The 26,645-nt window shown below is 51.1% G+C and overlaps 1 protein-coding gene across 2 annotated transcripts in view; it reads right to left on the bottom strand.

Moving 5' to 3' along the window:
• PLA2G6 (phospholipase A2 group VI) overlaps nucleotides 1-26,645 on the bottom strand; it is a 59,193-nt gene that overhangs the window by 14,879 nt on the left and 17,669 nt on the right. The window contains exons 4-12 of one of the 2 annotated variants that reach the window (XM_044915332.1): nucleotides 18,426-18,641; nucleotides 17,484-17,667; nucleotides 15,280-15,467; nucleotides 12,757-12,853; nucleotides 11,475-11,657; nucleotides 6,974-7,082; nucleotides 5,080-5,244; nucleotides 3,153-3,231; nucleotides 553-716 (exon numbers count right to left, since the gene is read on the bottom strand). In XM_044915332.1, the coding sequence (XP_044771267.1) occupies nucleotides 553-716; nucleotides 3,153-3,231; nucleotides 5,080-5,244; nucleotides 6,974-7,082; nucleotides 11,475-11,657; nucleotides 12,757-12,853; nucleotides 15,280-15,467; nucleotides 17,484-17,667; nucleotides 18,426-18,641 (1,385 nt within the window). The remainder of the gene's footprint in view (nucleotides 1-552; nucleotides 717-3,152; nucleotides 3,232-5,079; nucleotides 5,245-6,973; nucleotides 7,083-11,474; nucleotides 11,658-12,756; nucleotides 12,854-15,279; nucleotides 15,468-17,483; nucleotides 17,668-18,425; nucleotides 18,642-26,645) is intronic. The other variant, XM_044915333.1, reaches the window with a different exon arrangement.

Here is a 26,645-nt window from a genome sequence, read left to right as displayed (position 1 = left end):
CCTGTGGCCTTGGGACGTGCTGGTCTGGCTGTCTAAGGAACTGTCCTAGCCCCAGCAACTCCATGGCTGGGCTCTGTGACTTTGGGGCACTCCTCTCCCCCCACGGCCTTAATTTCCCTGTGGGTAAACAGCGCATGCTGACTGGGGCTCTGGCTTTCTGTGACTCCGTGGCTCCTCCTTCCTGAGCCCACCCACTGCATCCACCCTCAGAATGGCTTTCCTTATTTCCAGCCCTTCTGAGGCCCAGCAGGGCCTGCCTCACAAGGCTGTGGGGGAGAGTGGTAGAGGCGACTGATGTAAAAATGCTTCGTACACGGAAAGGCTCGTTGTGTCCCCCATGGAGGGCAGGGCACCCAGCCCCAGCCCACCCCCCAGCCCTTCTCTTTCCAGCCTCGCACCCCAATGCCCTTAGCCGCCCCCACAAAGGGCTTCCAGGCCCTCCCCTCCCCAACGACCCTCTTTGCAAAGCTCTGAAAAGAAACTGAGTGCAATTGGAGGGCAGATCCCAACCCCACCGTGCCCTGCCCACACCACCCAGGGACCTGCCCTCACTGTGCAGAATGGCCAGGGCCAGGATGCCCCCCGTGCTCGTCCCCGCCACCCAGTCAAAGAGATCCTTGGTGGTGACGCCTGAGGCCTTCTCGATGGCGATGAGGAGCTGGATGATGACGAGGCCCTTCACGCCCCCTCCGTCCAGGCAGAGCAGGTGGTCGTGGCTGTGGTGGGGACAGCAGTGGGAGAGAAGATGATCCCGTTACAGCCCAGCACTTTACGTGGGCCTGTGGCCCTGAACACCTGTGAGCGCGTAAAGATAAGGCCCCGTGGAGCTTGCGTGCTACTGGGGCTTCTTTTTTTTGGGGGGGGGGGGGGCGGCAGGAGCACAGTTAGTAAAGGAATAAACAGAGTATTTCAGGAGGGGAAAAGTGCAATTAGCAATAAGGAAAGGGGCCAGGTGCCACCTCAGCGGACAGCTGGGTCTGCCTCTCCCACTTGGTTTTGGGTGGGTGTGGATTCCCAGGCCCAGGCCTGCCCTGAAGCAGGTGCCTAAGAAAAGTCTCTTCGAATTAGACAAGGCTGGGGGGAAGGGCTGGTATCCTGCAGCTGGCCAGGAACGGTGGCTGGTGGAGAGGGTGAGGACCCTCTTCCCAGGTGGGAGCAGCAGGCGAGGAGGGGGGCAGGGAGGAAGGATCGTCTGTGTGCCAGGAGCTGTGAGGTGCTTCTCCCAGCGTGAATTCGCATAAACATCCCAAACCCCTTTGAGGCCGACACTCCCAGCTAGGAATGAAGCTCGGAGGTTAGGTGACCACCCAGTCACAAGATTGGGAATTGATGCGGCCGGACGGACAGGGGCCTGCTGACTCCTGAGTCACCTGCTCTGCCACACGCCCTGACACGTCTCCACAGCCCAGCCATGCCAGGCTCCCTGCCCTGGGGAAGGGTTTCAGTCTGTGCTCAGACCCAGAAGCTTCCTTCTGGTCTCCTCATCCTTCCATCTCAGCTTAAATGTCACTGCTGAGAGAAGCCTGCTCTGATGCCATCAGCCCCCTCCAGCTCAGCCTGTTCCTCCTCCACCCACTTCCTTGGCGTAGAGCACTTCTAGCTCCCATAAGCAAGCGTCTTGGTTCCCTCGGTCACTGTCTTTCTCCCGCACAGGATGGGATGGAAGCTCCCTGAGGGCAGAGACTGGCTCTGCTCTGGATAGAGCCGTGTATCCAGTGCACTCAGGAGGCGTGGGCAGACAGCTGGTAAATGGAGGCCTGGGCGGCCCACCTCTCGGGTCCCCTGTCTTCCTGGACAAGCTGCCCAGCCCTGCAGCAAGCCCAGAGGGTGGCAGGGGGGGCTGGGCTGTCACCGGAGGCCCACAGGACCCCTGACCAGGGAGGCCAGAGCAGACATGCGAGGGACCCTTCTAAGCATGTGGGGCTTACAACGGAGACATCAACCCAGACGGAGCAAGGCGGAGGAATGTGGCTCACAGCCCTGTGTGGGGAGGTCCCCACAGGGGTGTCCTGATTCTCGCCTCAGTCCTGCTTGCAGGGAGGGCACTCTGGCTGGGGCGAATTACCCTGATTCTGCGGGAGAATCTGCCTCCTCTCCTCTTACTGGCCGGGACAGGTCGGTCCTCCCTCTGGTACCCTCCTCGGCCCCTGCGCAGGTGTGTGCGTGTGCGTGTGTGTGCATGTACGCACGCGGGAGGCGCGGCGGCAGGAACCACCAGTATGCGGATGGGGCTGAGGTACCTCGAGGGTGCACATCACAGGGCGGCCTTGGAAACGAGTGAGATCTACTAAATGGGAGCCAACCCTTCAGGCAAGGAGAGGCAGAGCCACCTGTTGCTACCCTGTGGCTCTAGGAGCAGGGGCTGTGTCTGCTGACTCAACAGCATTCTGTGCACCCAGAGAGCCTGCAGCAGCAGGAAGGGCGTGAGCTCCGAAGACCCAGGCTCGAGTCTCTGCTCTGATGCTCACTGTGTGACCTTGAGCAGGTCACTTCACTTCTCAGGGACTCAGGTCCCGCACGTGCAGAACAAGGGTCTTAATCCCTCCCCAGGCAGGCTGTTAGGAGCATGGGACAGTAAGAGCCAGAGAACAAGAAAGCAGCTCTATTATGGAAGGGAGAAAAGAGAGAAAGCACAGTCGATTCCCAGCACATTTGTGCTGGGAACTTGCCTTGCGTGGCAGACATTCTTTCTGGGCCCCAGGGATTGTCCTCAAGGACCAAGGCTTCTGCTCTTTGTGCCCATCACCCAGGCCTGCCTCCGAGGATGGGCCTGGGTGTACAGCAGGTGCTTGGGAAGCCAGCCCACCCACTAGCTCTGTGGGGGGAAGCAGGCCAAGGGGTAGGGTAGAGCCAGGGGAAGCAGGCTCAGCATCACAGAGGGGCTCTGGGTGATCTTCCCCAAGAAACCAGGACAAGGTCAGGAGGGAAGGGACAGGACTGCAGCCCCCTCCATCGTGTGACCCCTGAGCCCACATGGTCACTGATGAAAGAACAGACCCAGGCTCTCTGAAGAGCCAGTTCCTTCTCTGTGAACTACAGAGGACACAAACTACCTCCCAGGGCCCTGGTGTGGACTAGCTGAAAGCCCCGAGCCTGCTGGAGGGCACCAAGCAGAGACTCGTACGTGCAGTCTCCCTCCCGCCTCCACTTACGTTCGTTTCTCGTCCCTCATGGAGCTCAGGATGAAGGCCGGCTTCCGGGAACGGGGGATGTGCACGATGTCCTGCAGTTCTGCGAGGCACAAGGTCCGGTGGGCCGGGGCCACGCGGGTGCTGGGTTCCCACCAGCCCTCGGGCCCTGAGAACAGCTGTGGGGCTGTGCCCTCCCCCGACCGCCCCTGGCAGGAGCACCTGCCTCCGGCCGCCAGCAAGGGCTCTGCGTCCCAGGACACAGCTGAGCAAGAGGCCACCGGGCTAGAATTCAGAGGGGAGCCCACCTCTCTGGGAAGTGCCCCCATCCCACCTGGAGAGCTCCCAGACTCTCCTCAACGCCTTCCTCCCAAAGCCCCGAAGCCCAAGCACCCCGGCCATGCCCTGTGCTTTTCAGTTCCCACAGCGTTTTCTCATGCATCGGGCAAGCGGAGCTGCTGACATCCATCATCACCAGAATCCTTATTCCCAATTGCCAGATGAAGCTCAGAGAGTGTCAGGGACTGAGTCGTCCAAGGTCATTTAGCCAAAAGGGCTGAGTCTGGACATTCCTTGAGGTTTAAGTCCATGAGTGAAGGGAGATAACCAACCACTCTCCAGATGCTGCTCATCCTGATCCCAGGTCTGGAAACTTCCTCAGTGGCCTCTCAGATCAGCCGCACCCACCACTCCCTGTGTGTTCTGCTCTGCGCCCCAAACCCCCACCCCCGCCGCCACCCGATGGACTGGCTGCCCTCCCGCTGGCCCGGCACTGCCATGTCATCCAGCTTCTGACGGGCCCTCCCCACCACTGTGCAGAGTCTAGAAGGAGGAAAGCAGGAACGCAGGCTGCAAGGCAGAGCACCTCCCCCTCACCAGGGCATGTGGCCAGAGGGTGGGCGAGATAAGCGGGAGACTGACCAGGAGAGGCAGTGGACAGAGTGCCAGGGAGAGAGTAGTAAGGCCGGGTGCATGTGTCTGGCCTGCAGCTGGGAAAAAGAGGGCACTAGGGCTACAGTGAACTTGGGGCTCAGCAGGCTCTGCGGCCCCTCGAGGCCCAGGGCATTACCCATCTGACGCTGCGCCCCAGGCCCACCATCCAGCCTGGCTTGGGTGACGGCCTGCCTGTAAAATTGAGAGATAAAGATGGGGTGGGGGGGCAGGGCCTGGGTGGGAATGGGCAGGGGAGGAGAGGGGCAGAGCCAGAGGACCAACTGGCTGCGGGCTCTGCCTTCCCTGACTGCAGGCTAGGCTGGGCTATCCTGGCTAGGTGCTGGTGTCTGCTTCCACGGCAAGAGAGTAAAAAAAAAAAAAAAAAGCTGGTTTGCCAAGGATTGGTTTCTGACTGCCCTGTTCGGGGGACCCTACTCTCAAACAATCTCAGGCCCACAGAAAGTCCAGAGAACGGACACCATCTCCTTGGGGGCCATCCCCACGGACACCAAGGACACACAGGGGCAGAGGCAGGTTGCCTGGCCATGTTCAAAGGCCTGTAGGTCACCAAAGGGGCCAGCAGGGGACATAGAGGCCCCAGGCCTGGCAGATTCCGCAGCGTGGCAGAAACACTCCTCATTGGAGCCAGAGGGCCAGGGGCTCTGGACCCCAAGAGCACTCATCACTGCCCACCCTGAGCTCCCAGGGCACAAGAGGCGGCCATGAAAGCACCCCCCTAATGGGTGCCCTGGGGATGCCCAGACCTGAGACCGTGTCCAGGGCATTCTCTCAGGAGACATGGACTGTGGGCCATTAGCCAGGGGCCCCTGCCCCCCCAGGCCTCTGGGCTCTATGGGTCACTGGCTGCCTCCAGAGGCTGACAAATCCTGCCCCATCCTTCCTTGTTCCCTTCAACAGCTTCTACCCTGGATCCCGTTTCCTTCGGATAAGGACTGCTCTGATCCCAGCACCTGGGGACCAGCTGGAGAGGAGGGAGCATGGCAGGGGGGAGGCCTACCTAGGTTGTTTAAGCTGATCGGTGGGGGCTGAGATCTTTCCAGGGAGAAGAAGGAGTGATGTGTCGTAGTGGAGCACTGCTCCGAGGGGGCCCCTTGGGTGAGTGGGAGGCGGTAGTCGGCCCCTACGGTTCTCAGCAGAGTTAAGAGCGTCTTCCTGGTGACAACTAGTCATGGTTTGGGGAGGGGGAGATCGTACAGGATCACAAGTGATGTCAACATGCAAGTGAGAGGCCCCTCCTTTCCACACACGGCCCCTGCTCTCATCTATCAGGTGGCCTGGGTATGTGGGGGAACAGGACCCCCCGGAGGCCCAACCCTACCCTGACAGGGCGTGCTGACTCCAATCTGTTACAAACAAATAGCTTCCTGGGGCCTGGCAAGGCACGGAGGTCGACCACAGAATATGGAAGAAGGTTGAGGTTGCCCAGTCCGAGTATTTGGGGACCCCTCTTTCTCTTCACTTCCAGTCAAGAAAACAGGACTTCTTGGGGCACCTGGGTGGCTCCGTGGGTGAAGCATCTTCCTTCGGCTCAGGTCATGATCCCAGGGTCCTGGGATGGAGCCCCGTGCTAGGCTCCCTGCTCAGCGGGGAGTCTGCTTCTCCTTCTCCCTCTGCCCCTCCCCCTGGCTCCTACTCACTCTCTCTCTCAAATAAATAAAATCTTAAAAAAAAAACAAACAGGGGCACCTGGGTGGCTCAGTCGTTAAGCGTCTGCCTTCAGCTCGGGTCATGATCCCAGGGTCCTGGGATCGAGCCCCACATCGGGCTCCCTGCTCTGCGGGAAGCCTGCTTCTCCCTCTCCCACTCCCCCTGCTTGTGTTCCCTCTCTCGCTGTGTCTCTCTCTGTCAAATAAATAAAATCTTTAAAACAAACAAACCAACCCCAAAATTGGACTTAATTGTATCTACTATAAACTATTTTAAAAATCTAATTTAAGGGATGCCTGGGTGGCTCAGTTGGTTAAGCATCTGCCTTCGGCTCAGGTCATGATCCCAGGCTCCTGGGACGGAGCCCCGCATCAGGCTCCCTGCTCGGCGGGGAGCCTGCTTCTCCCTCTGCCTGCCGCTCCCCCTGCTTGTGCTCTCTCTCTCTCTCCTTCTCTGACAAATAAATAAATAAATCTTTAAAAAAATAAAATTAAAAAAAATAAAAACCTAACTTAAAAAGAAAGAAAACAGGACCCTCGCCTCCACATTCAGCAATTCTCAAAACCGCTGAATGGAGGGTCCCTTCCAGAGCTCAAAAGGGACCAAGCAGCCTGGGGGCATTTCCCCTCCTCTAGGAGAGATGCCGCAAGAAGTAACGCATGCATGTGCACTTGCACACTAATAGCTACACACCCACAGCAACCTCACCAGCTCCCCAAAACCCCCTGAAGGGGACCCAGGCTTCTGCTGAGGATGATCTGCTTTTTCCAGCCCTGATGCCAAGGCTCCCCAAGTGAACGTGCGGTGCATGCTGCAAGCCTGTGTGCACAGGGCACGCACATGTACTTGTGGAGGGCGGTGCATGCATCAACCCACGGTTGTTCCTGCAAGCGATCCCATCGGTGAATTCCTCAGGAATGAGCAACTGGCTAACGCTACTGCATATCCTACCCACCTCCCCAGGAGTCCAGGCACCCTGAAGAACGATGGGGGCCGCACAGAAGAGGACACTGGTTTGGCAAGCCCCTTGGTGGGTTCGAACCATCTACCGGTGATGGCCCTTGTTCTTAGGCACAGAAAGCTTCCCCTCTCAGGCTCCCAGGTGCTCCTGGAAACCCCATGCAGGGAGCACGGGGGTGGGTATGGACAGGATGCTGGTGCCTAATGGCTGGGACCACCCTCCTCCCCAGTGCATGCACCCACCCACCCCTGCCCAACTCTGGTCCAGAGTGCAGGGCACTTACGTTTGCTGATCTTGGAAGCTATGAAGGCAGGAGTCTCCCCAAAGTCATTTGGGGTGTCCACCTCTGCCCCAAACACAATGAGGGCCTTGATCATCTCCACATTGTCTTTCTGTTGGGGATGGATTAAGGGGAAAATGCAACAGCTCAGGGAAAGGAAGAGAAAAGGGACGCCAGCCTCGTTCACTTTGCCCATCAACTTAGTGGGCCTCTCATGGGCATGGGAGAAGATGCTGGAACCCTTCAGAACCCCCACCCACCTAATAAGCCAGGCAGAAGCTGGAAGTGACTCACCCCAGACCCCAGCCCCACCAGCAACTTCTCGAAGGAAGCAATGCATCTATGACCACTGCCCCAGGAGCCACGGGGACACTGAGGCGTCAGCTGCTGATCACTTTCAGGAACAGCAGCAAGGGTGAGCAGGGAAAGGGAAGGCTGTCCTGCCCATCATGTCTAGGGTGTCTTTCGTGAGGGGTAACTGAGCACACATCCTCCCTGATGGCAGCCTGCAAGTGCAGCTTCTCTCCACGGAGCACTGTGCATTTAACATCTGGAGGCTGAGCAGGGGGATGGGGGACATAGTTTCCCAGAACAAACCAATAAACTGGCTGCCAGGAGACCAGAGCTCTGGTCTTATCACCCCCCTCTTCCTGGGAACTAATTTCCTTGCCCAGAGAATGAAGAGATGCATCTAGAATGCAGTTTTTCAAATGGTGGTTCATGTACATCAGGATTTATATGGACACAGCTAAGTACGCAAGCTTGAATCATTAGCTATGCATTTCTGCTTTGGTTACCTTTCTTTTGCGTCACTGGTTTACCGCTTTCGGTAGTGATCGAACACTTCCTTCGAAATAAATTTAAGTAAGTTTAAAAGCAAACCAGCTTCAAGAAATGATTAAGTTCGTAATTGTAAACGTGGTTCATGAATGTGCCAAAAACCGTGAGGCTGGTCCTCAAGTACCTGCGGTATAGAAAACAAGGGACATCGGCAGTTCTCAAAGTACGATCTGTGGCTCCCCGTGAACGTGTGATACCCTCTAGAGGGTTCATGAGGGCCACACTGTTTTCATAGGGGCGCCTGGCTGGCTCAGCTGGAAGAGCGTGCAGCTCTTGATCTTAGAGTCTTGAGTTGGAGCCCCATGTTGGGCAGTAGAGATTACTAAAAAAAGGTAAGTACACTTAAAAAAAACAAACTCTGCTCTCATAAAAAAATCAAGATGTTTGCTTTTTGTGTTGTACTGACTTTTGCACCAATCGTGTAAAAACAGTGATGGATAAAGCTGCCTGGGCCTCAGCACAACGGTCGCATCAAACTAATACTCGCTGTGGTTTTCCTCTCTGCTGCTTGTTCACAGTAAGTAATCAACCAATTAATTAAAAAGCCAGTTTCCCTCAGGAATGTCCTTCATGAATCAGTCCGAATTAATTTTTTTTTTAAAGATTTTATTTATTTATTCATGAGAGACAGAGAGAGAGAGAGAGAGGCAGAGGGAGAAGCAGTCTCCCAAGGAGCAGGGAGCCCGATGCGGGACTCGATCCCAGGACCCTGGGATCATGACCTGAGCCGAAGGCAGACGCTTAACCATCTGAGCCACCCAGGCGCCCTAATTTTATTAAATTTTGACACTGTTTACTCCATGTCATAAGATGGAGAGAAACTGGGATGCCTCAGTGGCTCAGTTGGTTAAGTGTATGCCTTTGGCTCAGGTCATGATCCCAGGGTCCTGGCATCGAGTCCCGCATCGGGCTCCCTGCTCAGGGGGAAGCCTGCTTCTCCCTCTGCCTGCCGCTCCCCCCTGCTTGTGCATGCTCTCTCTCCCTTTCTGACAAACAAAATCTTAAAAAAAAAAAAAAAAAAGATGGAGAGAAAGCATAGGTATTTCTGTGGCATGCTAAAGCACAACCGTTATCTTGAGGAAAAGCATGGATGCAGTTGTTTGAGTTGTGAGCAGAACCATGCTTTTTTCTTGGAACGCCATTTTTACTTGAGATCATGACTGATGAACTACAATGGGTCAACCTTGGGTATTCAGAAGACATTCTCAAAAACGAATGCAGTGAGCCTGGCACTTCGAGAAAAACACCTGACAATATTTTGTGCCAATGATAAGATTCAAGCTTGCAAACAAAAATGGGAATTCCAGAACACTTTTATATGCCATGGGGGGCTGACAGCTTCCCCAAACTGAAAGACTCTTCTGATGAGATCGGTGGGGATATTTACAAATGTGGGATTTTGATACCATGCAACGAATTGATTCAACATTTCTTTTTTTTTTTAATTTATTTGTGAGAGAGAGAATGAGAGACAGAGAGCATGAGAGGGAGGAGGGTCAGAGGGAGAAGCAGACTCCCTGCTGAGCAGGGAGCCCGATGTGGGACTCGATCCCGGGACTCCAGGATCATGACCTGAGCCGAAGGCAGTCGCTTAACCAACTGAGCCACCCAGGCGCCCTGATTCAACATTTCTATGCATGCACGGTGAAACAATATTTTCCAAGGATGACTTGAAATCATGCATGGGTAAAAGATCCATGCGGAGTACAAGAGATATCAATGGAATAAAGTGTTTAAGGGAACAAAGTGTGAAAAGTTCATGGAGATGGTTGTGGGGCCCGCTAGGAATTGACTTGTCAGAAACTACCCCTTGTCCAGTTTAGGTGCAACATTGAAGAATATTCATGATTCTCTGAAAAGGCGCAACTGTGTATCTTTTCCAACTACGTATCTATGTGACGCCAGATTTTCTTCAAACCCTCTAACATATATTCAACAACATATTGCAACAGAATAAATGTAGCGGAAGACAGGAGAATCAATGTGTCTTCCCTGAGGCCAGGCATTAAAAAGATACGCAAAAATGTAAAATGATGCCAATTCTTATTGACTATTTTTTGTTTTGGAAAATAAAGTTGTTTTTCATAAAAATGTTACTTATTGGGGCACCTGGGTGTCTCAATTGGTTAAGCGTCTGCCTTCAGCTCAGGTAACGATCCCACCAGGGTCCTGGGATTGAGCCCTGCATTGGGCTCCCTGATTGGTGGGCAGTCTGCTTCTCCCTCTCCCTCTGAACCTCGTCCCTGCTCGTTCTCTCTCTCTCTCTCTCTGTCTCAAATAAATAAATAAAAAATAATCTTAAAAAAAAAAAAACAGAACTCATTCTCTAAAAAAAAAAAAAAGAATGTTGGGGCGCCTGGGTGGCTCAGTTGGTTAAGCGACTGCCTTCGGCTCAGGTCATGATCCTGGAGTCCCGGGATCGAGTCCCGCATCGGGCTCCCTGCTCAGCGGGGAGTCTGCTTCTCCCTCTGACCCTCCTCCCTCTCATGCTCTCTGTCTCTCATTCTCTCTCTCTCAAATAAATAAATAAAATCTTTAAAAAAAAAAAAAAAAAAGAATGTTACTTATTGAGGTTAGACTGTAGTTGGTGAATTGTTATTTTTAAATGAATATTTTGAAAATTTCTTATTTTTAATCTCCAATCTAGTAAATATAGATAAAATCCAAATAAATGAAAAGTCTTTGGGATCTTCAATAATTATTTCTTAAAGAGTATTAAGGGACCACATAGACCCAAACTTCTGAGAACAGATGAACTAGATAATTCTAAGAGCTCCTTCGGTACTGAAAATGGCCATGATTTTATTTACAGTTTCCACCTCCCAGGCAACAGTGTCTCCACCACGGTTATGGCCTTTGGTATAAAACAGGATGTCTTTGAGTGTGTCCTCAACCTTCATCTTTTAGAGTCCCAGATGCCTCTGCAATTCCATCCCTTGGAGATCTGTTGAACATACTTATGTATACGTGCTATTGCTACGGAATACGGAATACATACACACACGTCAGTGATGAATAACATCCCCTCCCCTGCATTTAATATGTTCATACTCTAGTTGTCTATCCACACTGGAGGGGCTTTAAGGGCAGGAACTATGCTCTAAAATAAACCCAAAACCATGGCCAACACCTACCGTGAGCCACCAAGATGTATAAGCAGACCCTGCCTTCCGGGAGTTTAGAGTCCCACCCAGGAGAAAGGAACAATATGTAGATGAGTATTTCCCTGAATAATGCGGGGCGGGGCGGGGGGGGGGGGGAGAACTGACATCTCAGGGACATTTCAGGGATGCTCCAGGGGTTACCAAGGGTCCGTCACTCACTCCTGGTGGGTGCCGACACCCCCGGTTTCCAGATAAGGAAATCGAGGCTGACAGAGGTGACTTGCCCAAGGCCAAAGCAGGTCGTTGGGGCTGTACTGCTCCTCTCACCCCATGCCCTTGTCAAATGGGGAGCACAGGAGGGAGAGGAACTGCAGCGCAGAGGAAGGAGGTGGTATTTTGGGCTGAGAGGGCGACACGGAAGGCTCCTGAGGGAGAAGGCAGGGTCTAAGCTGATAAGATTGCCAGCAGCGGGGAAAGGAAGAGGGCACTGCGTGAGGGGAGTGAGGGGCAGGCGCCCCCTCCCCCGCACGGGCGCTGCTGGATGCGGACGGTGGGCTCACCGACATGGCCAGGTGCAGCGGGGTGTTGCCGTGCTCCCCGCGGGCGTCGGCGCTGGCCCCGTAGGTCAGCAACACCATGACACAGTCGAAGCGGTTGCGCATCACGGCCACGTGCAGGGCCGTGTTCCCCGCACAGCTGGTGCTGTTCACGTCGCAGCCCCGTTTCAGCAGCATGCGGGCCATCTGCGGGAGACAGGGTCCTCGCTGGAGTGGGTGGGTGGGGACACCCGGGTGCCGTCACCTCCTCCCTGAGAGTCCCTCAGGAATTGAGCTTCTGGAAAGCTCCAGCCACAAGAAGAACTTAGGTGGCAGGCCCCAGTTCTGGGGGTGGCCCTAGACCCTGGCCGAGGCTATCAGCACCCCAGAAGTAGAGGACAAAAGGCTGAAGATATACTGACTAATTTAAGGGGCTTCTGGGTTCTTCCCTGGAGTTAACAGGACCCCATGCATCTCTGCAAACTCCCAGAACTGCCCCACTCCCTGCGACCTTCCCTGGGATCCTGCAAAGGTCTGACCCCTCCCTGGGCCTGGGCAACACACACCCCTATACCCGACAGCCCCGGGGAGCCTGGCCTTTGGAGCTCGCCAGTCCTGCGCCCAAAGCTCAACCCCACTTCATCCCAGTCCTCTGAGCTTGGGTGGGTCACCGCACCCCCTGCACCCAGTTTTCTCTTCTGTGAGAGAAGGGCCTTCTTCACAGAGTGGTGACAATGAACGACAAAACATACACGAAAGGGCCTGACTTGGTGTCTAGCCACTGGCAGGGAGAAGGTGCCCAGCAGAGGTTGGCAATCTCCTCCCTCCTGGCCCATCACGTTTAAGAACAGGCCACAGTCTCTGGGGCACCCAGGGCACTGCTGAGCTCTGCTTCCGGGCAGTGAGACACCAGAGGCCTCCATCCTCCCCGGGGGGTGGACTTGGCTTAGGGAAGGCCTTCCAGAAAGCCACCCAGCCTGAGCATCACACCACCTCCCGCTTGACCAGTTACAAAGACTTTTCTCACACATTGCCTCGCCGACTTCACACCTCCGAAGGCAGCCTGTAGGACGCCCCATTCATACACAAAGAAGCCACGGAGGGGACCTTGCCACCGTGCCAGTGAGCAGCAGAACAACACCGGGATGTCATCTATGTCTCCCCCTGCAGGACCACTAAGAGATCAACCCCCACGGCGCCATCCCCGGAGTCATCTTAGGAACCGCCTTCCTGCAGGCAGCTGAGGAACAGGGGGCTCTGGGACTCTGCCCCCTGCCCACCCACCACTCACCCTCAGGCTGCCTACCTCAGCGGTCTTGGCCCAGTGGAGGGGGCTGGCTCCGTAGCGAGGGTCTTTGCTGTGGATCTGGTTGCTGTCCATGCTGATGATCATTTCAGCACACCTAGGGAGAAAGGAGCCATCGGGCAGTACAGAAGGTCGTGGGGGTGGAGGGAGGTGGCCTGGGGCTGGAAAAGGCCATGACTTGGGGCTTCATCTCCTGGTGAAGAAGAGTTTCTGCAAAATTTCTGTTGGTTTTGCGACAGAACCAACCAGCATGTATGCTATGGTATGTCAAGGGTATCCTGGGCCCCCACAGGCCTAGCTCAAGCCCCCACCTCCAGGAAGTCTTCCCTGATAACTCCAATCAGCAATGATCACTCTCACTGGTGCTGGCCTTAAAGTCAGGCAGGCCTGGGTAACCCCAGCTTCCTCACTGGTGATCTCTGGCGAGTGGCTGAGCCCATCTGCAACATGGGCATGGTCCTCACTGGACTGGTGGGGATTAAAGGAGAGAAGGCATCGAGCCCCGCATGAGGCTCCCTGCTCAGCGGCAAGTCTGCTTCTCCCTCTTCCTCTGCTGCTCCCCCTGCTTCTGTGTGCACCCTCCCTCCCTGTCAAATAAATAAATGAAATCTTAAAAAAAAAGTGGGGGGGGGTAGGGAATTCTGATATATGCTACAACGCTAATGAACCTTGAAGACATTTTGCAAAGTGAAAGTCAAGTCCCAGGCCCAAACCGGGCTCTATAAAGGTCAGCTGAGTTGACATAAATAGCAGAGGGGCTCCCAAATTGGAGGCGGGACGGGACCTCTGTGCTGGCTACCACATGGTGGCAGAGGGATGTCCCCGCTGGGGCCCTGGGAGGACGCGGCCATGTGGGGCTGTGTAGGGCATGCCCACAGTGTGAGGCCACTCGCATCGTCTTCTGTGCATGATCCCTTGTGATGTGTACCAGCCCCACGGGGGGAGGCCTGGCAGGGGCAGAGAGGAATGTGGCCAGAGGTGTCTAAGGAGCGAGCGAGCCAGGCAATACCAGGCCCCTGGACAGGAAAGCTTGGGGTGGCCGGAGCTGAGCCAGAACAGGGCTGCCATGCCACCTCTCAGGGATAAAATTTAAAGCATCAGCCATCACTTGTGCCCATTTGGGTTGCAACCTGCAATCAGGGAACATGACTACTGGGGATGAGGGTTTTGGTACTGTCTCCAGCCATTTGGTCAAGTCTTCCTGAACATTCTAGTCCATCTTGGCTGTGCTGCGGAGGATCACGGAAAGGTAGGCTGGCCCAAGCTTGGACTAGACCTTTGAGGGGATAGCCATGGCAACGGGGCCGGCAAGGTGGGTGCAGACTCCAGGACTCCAGAAAAAGGGAAAACCTGCGGGAGGGCAAGGCTTGCCCCCGACGCGTGTGCCGCCCTCTGTGCTCTTCCCCTGCCTGTCCAGCACACAGCCTAGAAGGACCCAGTGACTTCTGTGTCTCCTGTCCGGGTCCGTCTCTTCAAGGCCAGTGCTTAGCACAGCGCCCAGACAGAGGGACCGACTGACCCCTTCATTCCGTCAGTCATTCTAGATACTGTTCCCCCTGGGCATGTTTTGAGATATTCATCTCTCTCTCTCTCTCTTTTTTTTTTAAGATTTATTTATTTTAGCGAGAGAGAGCGCACACAAGCAGGAGGGGCAGGGAGAAGGAGAGAGAGAGAGAATCTCAAGCAGACTCCACGCTGCACACAGAGCCCGACACAGGGCTCAATCTCATCACCCTGAGATCATGACCCAAGCTGAAACCAAGAGTCGGATGCCCAACCGACTACACCACCCAGGCACCCCTTCATCTCTTTAATCACACACCCCCCACCCTATACACACACACACACACGCACATACACACACACACTTCACATGGAGAATTTTCCTGAGACCAGGGTTTCCCAGGTCTGGGGAGAAGGGAAGAAATGCGAGAGTGGTCCAGAGCTCCCCAAGGCATGGGCCTGGTACCTGCATCCCAGCAGCACCACCAGCCTGGAAGGATGGACACATCTAGGCCGAAGGGGCTCTGGGCCACCTCGCCAAGCATTCCTGGGCTTCGAGCCAGGAATCTGCGAAGCCACAGAGCAGCGCTGTAGCCACGAAGGGGTTCAGATCGGGCTGGTGGGCCTAGACGGAAGAGGACCCATCCTCTAGGACCCAGCCCTCCTTGGGGCTGCATGTGACTCTGGCACAGGAGGACCACCTGGGGGAGGTGGAAAGGGGGGACCCCGGGGAAGACTTGGATTGTTCTTCTCTAGTCTGGTAGAGGGAGGATCCTGGACAGAAATTAAGGTGCGTTACAGAAAACATTTTAAAATGCTACTCTTTGCACAGCTGACTTTCTGGACTGAGATTCACATCCACTACACGTTCATCAAGTACCTTGTTCGGGCCAGGCTGGTCCTTGGCACAAGTAGCGGAAACACATCTAATGAGCCTGCGGAGGCCAGTGCTCACCTGGACGTGAGAAGAGCTGCGGGAGCCAGAGGCCCAGCCAGCCGGGCGGGGGAGTGAGGTCTTACCCCTTATGGGAGAACTTCATGGCCGTGTGGATGGGGTAGCCAGCGGACCCCATGATGTTGCACCGAGCATTGCAAAGGAGCAGCACACGGACCATCTCCTGCTTCCCCATCTGGCAGGCCAGGTGCAGCGGAGTCTGTCCCTGGTTGTTCACCTGGTTCAGGCCAGCTGATGCGTTCTTCCCTAGGAGCTGACAGCGGGACACCGGGGTGGGCTGGGGCCCAACAAACACAAGCCCCCGCATGACCCTCCCTGACACCCTCTGTGCCAGTCTCCTGCGCCCACTTGGAGGGAAGGGAAGTCTGACTCTGTGAGAACACGGGAGGGACATTAAGGGGAGCAACGGAGAAAGGAGGTTTGCCGGAAAACAGGATGCCGGCTGTACCAGGGTTGGCTGGGGGCTGGTCTGGCACAGCTTGGCTCATATGAAAAACTTCCCAACCAAGAAACCTGTTGTTCGTTCGGATGGGCACTCGGGGTCTGGGTGGGAGTGATTCCTGCTTTTCATTGTGTACTTTCGTCGTATTTTCTTCTCTCCTGCTTGAATTTCTTTCTTTTTCTTTTTTTAAGATTTTATTTATTTATTTGACAGAGAGAGACACAGTGAGAGAGGGAACACAAGCAGGGGGAGTGGGAGAGGGAGAAGCAGGCTCCCTGCTGAGCAGGGAGCCCGATGTGGGGCTCGATCCCAGGACCCTGGGACCATGACCTGAGCCCAAGGCAGATGCTTAATGACTGAGCCATCCAGGCGCCCCTCCTGTTTGAATTTCTTTTTGCTAGGTTCACATATTATTTTTTCAATTAAAAAGAAAAACAAACAGGCAACCCTTTCTGCCCATGGGCCCCGTCCTATGCTTTAATAAAAACACCTTTTTGCACTAAAACAAACAAACAGACAAACAAACAAACAAACAAACCAGTATTACAAAGAAAGCCAGGAGGTTTCATTTCCTCACTTGTGGCCGAGTGCTGTCTCCATAGGTTTAACTACAACTCCTGTGCACCCGGGGGACCTCGCTGGGCCTGTCGACAGGCTGGGGACATGGCAAAGAGGTTCGACTCCAGGGCCACCCCCACTGCTCACAGCTCTGCCCCTCCCTGGGCACATTTCTTTAACTCATGGAACCTCAGTTTATTTGGCAATGAGAGGAGGATCATGACCCCTCCCTTCCCCAGAGAGGCTATTTTGAGAATTAACTGGAACACACAACACTCAGTACAGGGCCAGACATGAGACCAGCCCACGACAAAGGACAGTTGAGTGTGTGCCTGCCGTCTGCACAGAGGCAGGTCCTGTGGGACACAGTGCTGGGCACAGAGCCGGCTCTCAGGAAGGATGGAGTTCACCAGAGCACGTGGAAGTCCCTTCCCTCTGCACCAATCATACAACATGAACACATATTTTTGGGAACAATGTCGTTCCTTTCTGATGCCAGGGCAGAGAAGGACATAACCTTTAAAAGAATCTTCTAGGGGCGCCTGGGTGGCTCAGTTAGTTAAATGGCTGCCTTCGGCTCAGGTCATGATCCCAGGGTCCTGGGATCGAGCCCCACTTCGGGCTCCCTGCTCGGCGGGGAGCCTGCTTCTCCCTCTCCCTCTGCCTGCCTCTCTGCCTACTTGTTCTCTCTCTCTATCTCTTTGTCAAATAAATAAATAAAATCTTTAAAAAAATAAAAATAAAAATAAATAAAAGAATCTTCTAACTCTGGGCAATAAAATCCTGTCTGGTACTCTGTCTTTTCCATCCAATACATAAAGTAGCCTTTAATGACATCACTCCATCTACTTGCCTATGATTTTTATTTTCATTTCTCAGCCTGATAATCAAATATTTAACAGGAGGGGTATGTCTGGTGCAAATGTCTAGAGGAGCCGGATGGAGTTTTGAGTTCCTGTAAAAAGCTAAGCTCAGGTCCCGCTGAACCGTAAGCCTGTCCGGGCAGGGCGGGAAATGAATTCACGTAGCCCAGGGTCGGGCTCAGTAGGGGCTCGGGACAAGCCGAACCGAACTGCTTGGCCGGACTGGGCCTCCAGTTTAGTTTGCTGGGTGGGGGGACCTCCCTAGGGTTGTCAGATCAGAGCCCAGTAGCCGAGGATGTGTCTCCTTGATAAGCATGAGGAGGGAAGGGGGGGGACGCCCTCCAGGAAGGAGCTCGGGACAAGTGGGGACAAGCTCCGGTCATCCCCCCCGCCCCCTGCTGCTCACCTGCAGCACCTGGGCATTGTCACCCTGGACAGCGTAATGGAAGGCTGTCTCCCCATTGTTGTCCGTGACGTCCATCTGGGCGTGGCAGCACTGCACCAGCTCCACCAGGATCTCCCCGTCACCCTTGCGGCAGGCCAGGTGCAAGGGGGTGCAGCCCTCCTCACTCTCCCTGTTATTGGCGCAGCTGCAGGGGCGGTGGTGGGGTGGGCACAAGGAGGGAAGGGTGCTGAGAAACTCAGGGGCAGCAGAGGGCAGTGGGCTAGGGGCTCAAGAGCATTCCTGCCACGCTCGGGCTGGCTCACAATTTATTTGGGACCGATGTGATTTTAACAGTCATTTACTTGCACGCCCGTACGAGGGATGGGTCCTAGGGCCCCACCAGCCAGAAGTCGGTGGTGGGGTGGCACAGAACGGGTCAGAATGCTGAAATCTCATCAACCTCAGACAGTTCACTTAACCTTGCTGGGCTTCAATATCCTGATCTACAAAAGAATAACAATAATGCCCGCCCTAGGAAAGGGACAGGGCCTCGGGGAGGTTAATCCCCACGAGGTCCAAGAACAGGCCTGGAAACTATAAAGGGCAGCGAGGAATTCTGAGCCTGGGGCCTGGGGGCTGAGCCATGCTGTGGCCACCTCAGGGCAAGCGGGTGAGCCAGAATACTTCAGCAGGGCCCACACAGTCCCCTCTCGGGGGCACATCTGCTGACAAAAATATTGGCTGAAGGGCCACATGAGAGAGGGAGCAGCCAGATCTTTGGAAGAAGACACGAGAACCTGAGGCCTCTTCAGCTCTCTCCAGCAAAGCGACCTAGCACGGATCATATCCAAGGTACTGGGCAACTTTTGGCTTTACAGAGGGAAACTGAGGCAGGACTGAGCAACTGCCCCAGGCCCCGCCCATCCACACACACAGGCACATGCACTGTCCCTCCTGGCCCACCTGATGATGCGGCTGTGGTGGAAACACTCTCGGATCCCCAACTCCACTGCCAAGTGGGCCACCGACCAGCTGGGGTGGTTGCGGATGAGGTCGGTCAATTGCTGCAGGACCTCCACGTGCAGGATGTGGCTGGAGCTCTCGTAGAAGGGCGGCAGCTGTGAAGAATAGTACTGGAAGTTCACGAGGGCATCCGCCTCCGTCTCTAGCTGGAAGAGTCTGTGGAGCCGGGACACGGGAGGACAACACAGAAATGAGCAGAAGCCTTGGGTCCCCCCGTACACAGGCTGCTGCCTGCCTCTGGCCGTGCAGGGACCCACTTCAGCTGGACTCCCCTTCCCACCGCATGCCCATGCGCGCACACGCACGCACTCACACACCCACCTCCAAACGGAGTCAGGATTTTATTTTTATTTAAAAAAATTTTCTTTTCCATTTTTTATATCATCTCATGGTGCTTTTAAATTTTATTTTAACAAAGCCCTGTCATATCCACTTTCTAATTTGATTATGACATCTGAGAGCCCCAGCCTCAAGCCCCCAGTCCTCGCACACCATAGGAAGTAAATAAGCATATAACTTAAATGTCCAGCAGAATACGATACAAACAGTGGCACAGCTATGTGATGGAACATTATGCAACCATTAAGATGCGGTATTAAAAGAACAGTGAAATGTGATTTTGTAATGTTAAGTAAAAAAGCAAGATACAGGGATGCCTGGTCGGTTAAGCGTCTGCCTTCGGCTCAGGTCATGATCCCAGAGTCCTGGGATCGAGTCCCATATCGGGCTCCCTGCTCCGCAGGGACCCTGTTTGTCCCTCTGCCTCTGCCTCTCTCTCTCTCTGTCTCTCATGAATAAATAAATAAAATCTTTAAAAAAAAAAAAGCAAGATACAAATTTTATATGATACAATGTGATCTAAATTGTGTTAAAAAATATGTCAAAATGTACATGGTAGTATAGTAATCGAAATGTTCTTTATCCACTTCTGAAGTTTCTAAATTTTCTACAATGAGTTTATATAATTTTTGTTTTTTTAAGTAGGCTCCACACCCAGCATGGAGCTCAGTGTGGGGCCTGAACTCACGACCCTGAGATCGAGACCTGAACCGAGATCAAGAGTTGGACGCTCAACTGACTGAGCCACCCAGGTGCCCCTATAATTTTTTATAATCAGAAAAAAATTTTTGTTTTTTCTTGTTTTTTTGAGAAACCAATCACATGGTATCCCTTCCCTCTAACTCCCCCAAAGGAGGAGAAGAATGATCATCATAAACCTTGTTCACTTTTAGAGTTGTGTTTAAGTCCAAGGTTTGCTATTAAGCTGCTGTGTGACCTAGGGAAAATTCTTTCCCTCCCTGAGCCCTATTTTAAACATGAGACCAACTGTACCTGTCCCACCTATCTCACAGAGGTACTATGAGAATCAGATGGGATAGCCAAGTAATAGCACTTTAGAAATGGATAATCACAATGACGGTTGACACTGAAGATACTTGAAGTTTTGACCAGGGCTTTCAACATTAAAGACCCACGGTCAGCCAGGGTCTAGCAGAGGTGGTGCCCAAAGAGTGTTGGCTCAACAAGGCTCGCCTGTTCTTTCCAAGAGAGAGTGCAATTGTTTAGCAAATATCTACTGAGTGCGTGTTCTGCACCTGCCATTGTTCTAGATGGAAGGGGTAAATTAATGAACAAAACAGATGACAAGCCCCACCTTCCCGAAGCCCGTGTTCTTAGGGGAGAGACCAACACAATGCGTAAGCGACAAATCAAAATAAGAAAGTACAATAAACAAATCGCCAGGTAATAAGTGCTAAAGAACAAACAAAGAAAGGAGGATATGGGAGGAAGTCCTTCCTCATTCTCCTTGGCTGGTTTTGTTCCATCTCGCCCACCTCTGCGCGTCGGAGGGCTCCATATTAAATGCTGCTATATGTCAGACAGGAAGACACTAAATGACACTGACAAGGACACTAAAAACTGATCACCGGATTTAGCATCAATAAAACATTAATGACCTTGACAAAGTACTTTTGGTGCAACAGTGGGAACCGGAGCCTGATGGGAGAGGGCCTGAGAAGGAATGGGATGTAAGAAATAGGAGGAGCAAGGGGCGCCTGGGTGGCTCAGTTGGTTAAGCGACTGCCTTCAGCTCAGGTCATGATCCTGGGGTCCTGGGATTGAGCCCCGCATCAGGCTCCCTGCTCAGCCGGAAGCCTGCTTCTCCCTCTCCCACTCCCCCTACTTGTGTTCCCCCTCATGCTGTCTCTCTCTCTCTGTCAATTAAATAAATAAATAAAATCTTAAAAAAAAAAAAAAAGAAATTGGAGAACCAGATGTTTCTACAAGCATCGTTGCAAATCCAAGGGCCAGCACAGAATCAAAACTCACCAAGCACAGGAGATACTACATGATGTGAAAGAAAACCAACAGAAATAATGTATGATGGAAACAGATCTGTAAGTAAGGGGCTGCAAATACCGAAGTCATCTGACACAGACTTTAAAATAACTGCGATAGGGGCACCTGGGTGGCTCAGTCAGTAGAGCACGCGACTCTTGATCTCAGGGTTGTGAGTTCGAGCCCCAGGCTGGGCATAGAGTTTACTTAAAAAAATAAAATAAATGTGATAATATTTAAGAGGATGAAAAGGAAGATTTAGAATTGGGGCAAAGAACTTGAATCCATTTTAAAAATGGAAATTACAACTTATTAAAAAATACAATTGCTGAAATGAAGAACCCAGTGACCAGGTATAAAAGCAGACTGGACAATGCTGAAGAGAAAACTAGTGAACGGGAAGATAGGCCAGAAAACAGGAAACAGAATAGAGCCTGGGGAGCCAAAGGATGGAAAATGCAGGAAAGTAGACAACAGACATAGAATATATAACAAAAAGATCTACCATACATATAAGTGGAGCTACCAAAGCAGGATAGAAAGAGAACTGGAGAGAAGCCATATTTGAAGAGTTGATGTCTGTGAACTTTTCAAAATTGATGAAAAAAAATGTCATAGTGATTGAAAATATCTATGAGCCTTCCTGCACACACACACACACACACAAATAGAAATCTACACTTAGGGATCTTGTGGGTTTTAAAACATGGCCCCCAAATTCTTTGACACTGCTCCCATTGAGACATGATGTCTCTTATCATTATCCCATGATGTCTCTTCACCCTTTCATCTGGCTCTGCAACTGCTTTACCAACAGAATAGGGCAGAGGTGATGCTGCCCTAGTTTCTGGACGAAGGCTTTAAGAGACTGGAAGCTTCCACCTCTTTTCTCTTGAGACCTGGCTATCACGCCATGGGGAAACTGACACAACCCACAGGGACGACCCTTGGTCCTGGACCCTTAGCCCTGGACAAACTCGCAGCCAACAGCCTGCAGCAACTTGTCAGTTGTGAGTGAATCATCTTAGAAGTGGATCCTGCAGTCCAGCCACCCCGGCTCATGCCATGTAGAGCAGAAGAGAGCTTTTCCCACTGAGCTCTGCTCAAATTGCAGATTTGTGGGCCAAGTGATTGATCGTTGTTTTAAGCTGCAGAGTTCTGGGGTAGTTTGTTACGTAGCAGTAACTGAGGATGACACATATCGGTCAACATACTGAAACACAGCAAAAACTGACACATGTACCATATTACAAAGGCTATAAACAAAATGTGAAGAAAAATACTAAAAATAGCATAGGAGAAAGTTATCTTCAAAGACTGACAGCCAGCTACTCAGCAGTGGAAAACAGAGATAACGGAATGACATTCTTAAAGAGCTAAAAGAAAATAAACGCCAATGAGAATTCTGTACCCAGCATGCTTCCCTTTAAGTATGAAGTTGAAAGCAAAACATTTCACTAGTCAGGGGCGCCTGGCTGGCTCAGTCGGTGGTGTGTGTGACTCTTGATCTTGGAGTCGTGAGTTCGAGCCCCACGCTGGATGTAGAGATTACTTAAAATAAATAAGTAAAATGTTTTTTAAAAAATTTCACTAGTCACACAAAGAGAAAGAGAGAAAAGGCTTTGTCATTAGTAGACCTACACGATAGCGGATATAAAAGGATTTTCTTTGGGTAGAAGGAACTTGATCCCATATGGATGGTCTGAGACACAGGAAAAAAATAAAATACCATGAAAATGGCAAGTATGTGGGTGAATCTAAATAAGAATTGGTGGCATAATGTCTTGTTGGGTTTAAAATAAAAATAGAATTAAAATATATATATGTACATACATATATAGCATAGAAGCCTGGAAATAAATGGGGTTAAAAAGTTCTAAGACCCATTTACTGTTCTGGAAGACACTAACGTACCAATTATACTTCAGTAAGGCCAAGGATGTGTGTTACAATCTCTTGGGTTCTATCAAGAACTGGGAAGGGTTTCAGTTTTTGCTCTACTTGCAAACTAACAAGTTAGCCTGACACAGTTTCACGGGTGCTGGCAGAAGAAACAAGATTCCTGGATCAAAGACAAAGGACAGTTTATTGCTCACAGCAACAGCAGTGGTCAGCTTGAGCATTTGTGCCAGTCCCCTGGGATCCAGTTCCCACAGGGTGACATGAAGAGGGCCAGGTGACACCTGCCTTTGTTGTGCTAGGACAGAGAGAAGCCCGGAGTGTAGGGAACTTGAATCTTCTACCATCGTTAAAAAGCAAATCTGCCGAAGCTTTGCTCTGGAGGATGATACGATTCTTATTACACAACAGAGTAAGCAAACCTCCCCCTCTGCTCTAGGGAAAGACCTGATCTCTATCTTCTAAGGCTGCTGGCTATACAAACATCCTTGTAAAGATAGCCTGGAACAAAGGAAGTCAGTGTCTCTGCTTGCAAGATATACAGACCCACGAGAAACCCGTGGAGAACTATCCCCCAACAGCTGTCACTGAAAGAGAATGACAGAATGCATAACTTCCAAACTGACAGGGAGGGAACACATGGGATAATAAGAAAACACTTGATCATGAATTGCAAAACCATTACGGTACGTGAAAAAAAAAAAAAGTCATACAACTGCATGCTGTATGATTAGAAGGCAAAACCATAGTGATAAAAAGCAGACAGTGTTTGCCAGGGGCTATGGTGGGTGCAGGGGACTTACTGCAAAGGAGCAGGGAAGGAATTTTGGAGACCACAGAACTGTTCTGTATCTTGACTGCGGTGATGGCACATGGGTGTGTACCTTTACTGAAACTCATCAAATGCTACATGTCAAATTGGTAAATTTCATTTTTTTGTAAGTTGCATCTCAGTAAAGCTACCTAAGGCTAAACAAAAATAAGGGCGCCTGGCTGACTCAGTCAGTTAAGTGTCTGCCTTCAGCTCAGGTCATGATCCCAGGGTCCTGGCGTAGAGTCCTGCATCGGGTTCCTTGCTCAGCAGGGAGTCTGCTTCTCCCTCTATCCCTCCCCCTGCTCATGATCTCTCTCTCTCTCTCTCGGATAAATAAATAAAATCTTTTAAAAACAAAACAAAACAAAAATAGGGGTGCCTGGGTGGCTCAGTCGTTAAGCGTCTGCCTTCAGCTCAGGTCATGATCCCAGGGTCCTGGGATCGAGCCCCACATTGGGCTCCTGGCTCAGCCAGGAAGCCTGCTTCTCCCTCTCCCGCTCCCCCTGCTTGTGTTCCCTCTCTCGCTGTCTCTCTCTGTCAAATAAATAAATTCTTTAAAAAATAAAAATAAAAAATAAAACTCAATGCATAAGAAGACAAAAAGAAAGGAATAAAGAAAATAAAACAGGGGCGCCTGGGTGGCTCAGTCGTTAAGCGTCTGCCTTCGGCTCAGGTCATGATCCCAGGGTGCTGGGATCGAGCCCCGCATCGGGCTCCCTGCTCAGCGGGAAGCCTGCTTCTCCCTCTCCCTCTCCCCTGCTTGTGTTCTCTCTCTTGCTGTATCTCTCTCTGTCAAATAAATAAACAAAATCTTTAAAAAGAAAAGAAAATAGGTGGAACAACAACAAAAAGAAAATAGCAAGATGACAGATTTAGACTCAAATATATCAGCATTATATTAAGTAGAAATAAACTAAATGTTCCAAATAAATATAAGGAATAAGAGACAAGAATAATAGGAGAGAAAGAAAAGACAACTTCATACTCTTAACAAGATTAAAAATATAAGGAAATTATATATAAATATATAATACAGATATTATAGATATATAATACATATTATATTGTATTTATATATATTTACATATAAATATATATACTGTATTTTTATATATAAATATATAAATAAAATATAATACTAACCAAAAAAAAAAACCGGTGAAGCTATATGGATATGAGACAAAGTAGGGTTTAAGGTAAAAAGTATTACCAGAAACAAAGAGAGACAATTCATAATGATAACAGTTTCAACCCACTAGGAAAATATGGCAATTATAAATTAATATGCACTTCATAAGAAAGCTCCAAAATATAGTCAAACTTGACAGATTTTTTTAAACTAGACATTTTTAAGAACAATTAAATCATCCATAATTCCAGCAAAAAAAAAAAAAAAAATAAAAAAACCCCCCATCACATTGCAATATTTTAATAACTCTTACTACTCATAAACAATCAAACAAACAAACAAAAAAATCCCTTTTGGCTCTAGAATCATTAGTAAACCTGACCTGGCAGGCATATATGAAACACTATTCCCACCAGCTACAGAATACATGTTCTTTTCCAGCCACACAAACAAGTTAGAAATACTGGATGTAAGCTGGGCCACAAAGTAGATCTGAACAAATTTCAAAGACCTAAAATACTGAGACTGTGTTCTCTGACCACGATGAAACTAAGCAAGAGATCAATAACAAAAAAGAGAATGAAAAGTTTTCCATACGTTTGAAAATTAATCAAGATACATATAAACTATCAATGGTTCAAGCAGGAAGTCGCAGGGAAATTTGGGAAATGTCTCGACTCAGTGGTAATGTGAATATTCTGTATCAAATTCGCGGAGGAACCTCCACCTCTAGATAGGGCAGAGAAGCTTATATCAAACTAGGCTTCCTGCTGAAAATGAACAGAAAGGCAGGATCAAATGCCGATGAGTACCTGAAGGCGCTGGAGGAAACCTCAGGGAGGCGAAGATACAGGCCAAGACTGTAGAGAAGAGGGAAGCACGCTGAGGTAAGCCCCACATTTCCACTCAGGGCACTCGGGGATCTGTGATGCAGGATATGAAGGACAGAAAGGCTGGGAGGCAGCCAGGTGCTACCGCAACCCCACTAGGCTGGGTAGAGAGAAGCCGGCATCCAGAGTTGCCAAGAAGACCAGAACTTGAAGGAATCACAGGGAAGTAAGCCCAAAGTTCTGCATGCGATCTTCTCTCATAAGCTAGGCAGAGCAAGATGCCAAGAAACCAAACGGAAAACAGCAGCAGAGAGGACCCAGAGCTGAGTGGAAACTGTGCGGTTTTGCAGTCCTTGCAAAACAGAGATTCAAGTTCAAGGCCCGCCAGGTGGAAGGACACTGGTAAACCAAGGCCTTCTGCTGAGGTTTGAGAACTTCTACCCCGAGAGTAGACATGATGACCAAGGAGTCAATTCTAGGTAGATAATCAATCTAGTGACAAAAGGCAAAAATAGTAAAACTTTTGGAAGATACTATAGAAAAATATTCTCAACCCCTCTGGAACTAGATTTTTTAAGTGTTCAAGGGCAATGGAGCAGGGACTTCACTGAAGGGGATTGCCAAAAGGTTCGTCAACTTATCCAAAGGTGCTCAAACTCGTATGTCATCAGACCAAAGCATATGAAAGCCACAATAAGACACCACTACATACCCAACAGAATGATAACTTTTTTTTTTAACTGGCAACACTTAGTAACGGGAATCTCCTTCACTGCCAGGAGGAAACCAGAAGGGCATTATCCGCTGAAGTTGACGATGTGTACGGTCTCAGCTCAGCAATTCCACTCCCCGGTAGACGCCGGACAGAAAGGCGTGCATACACGCACCAAGAAAACCGGAAGCAGCCCCAAATCCCCATCGGTGGATGAGTAAATGAAGCTGTGGTGTAGTTAACACAGTGGAATTGTCCTGCATGGAAGAAGTCGGATCCAGTTCCATGCAAACACATATATAGAAATCTCACAGACAAAATGCTGAGCAAACAAGCCAGGCACAGAAGCAACTACCGTACAAACCCTGAGCCCTCAGGGTTACCTTTTGGGGGCAAGGGAGCAAAAGGGCGGCTTCCGGGGTGCGGCAACGTTCTA

Source organism: Neomonachus schauinslandi, chromosome 5 (genome assembly GCF_002201575.2).
Source record: "Neomonachus schauinslandi chromosome 5, ASM220157v2, whole genome shotgun sequence".
Lineage (NCBI taxonomy): Eukaryota > Metazoa > Chordata > Mammalia > Carnivora > Phocidae > Neomonachus > Neomonachus schauinslandi.
The sequence above is the reverse complement of the archived record's forward strand: the minus strand, read 5'-3'. Positions and strand labels throughout refer to the sequence as shown.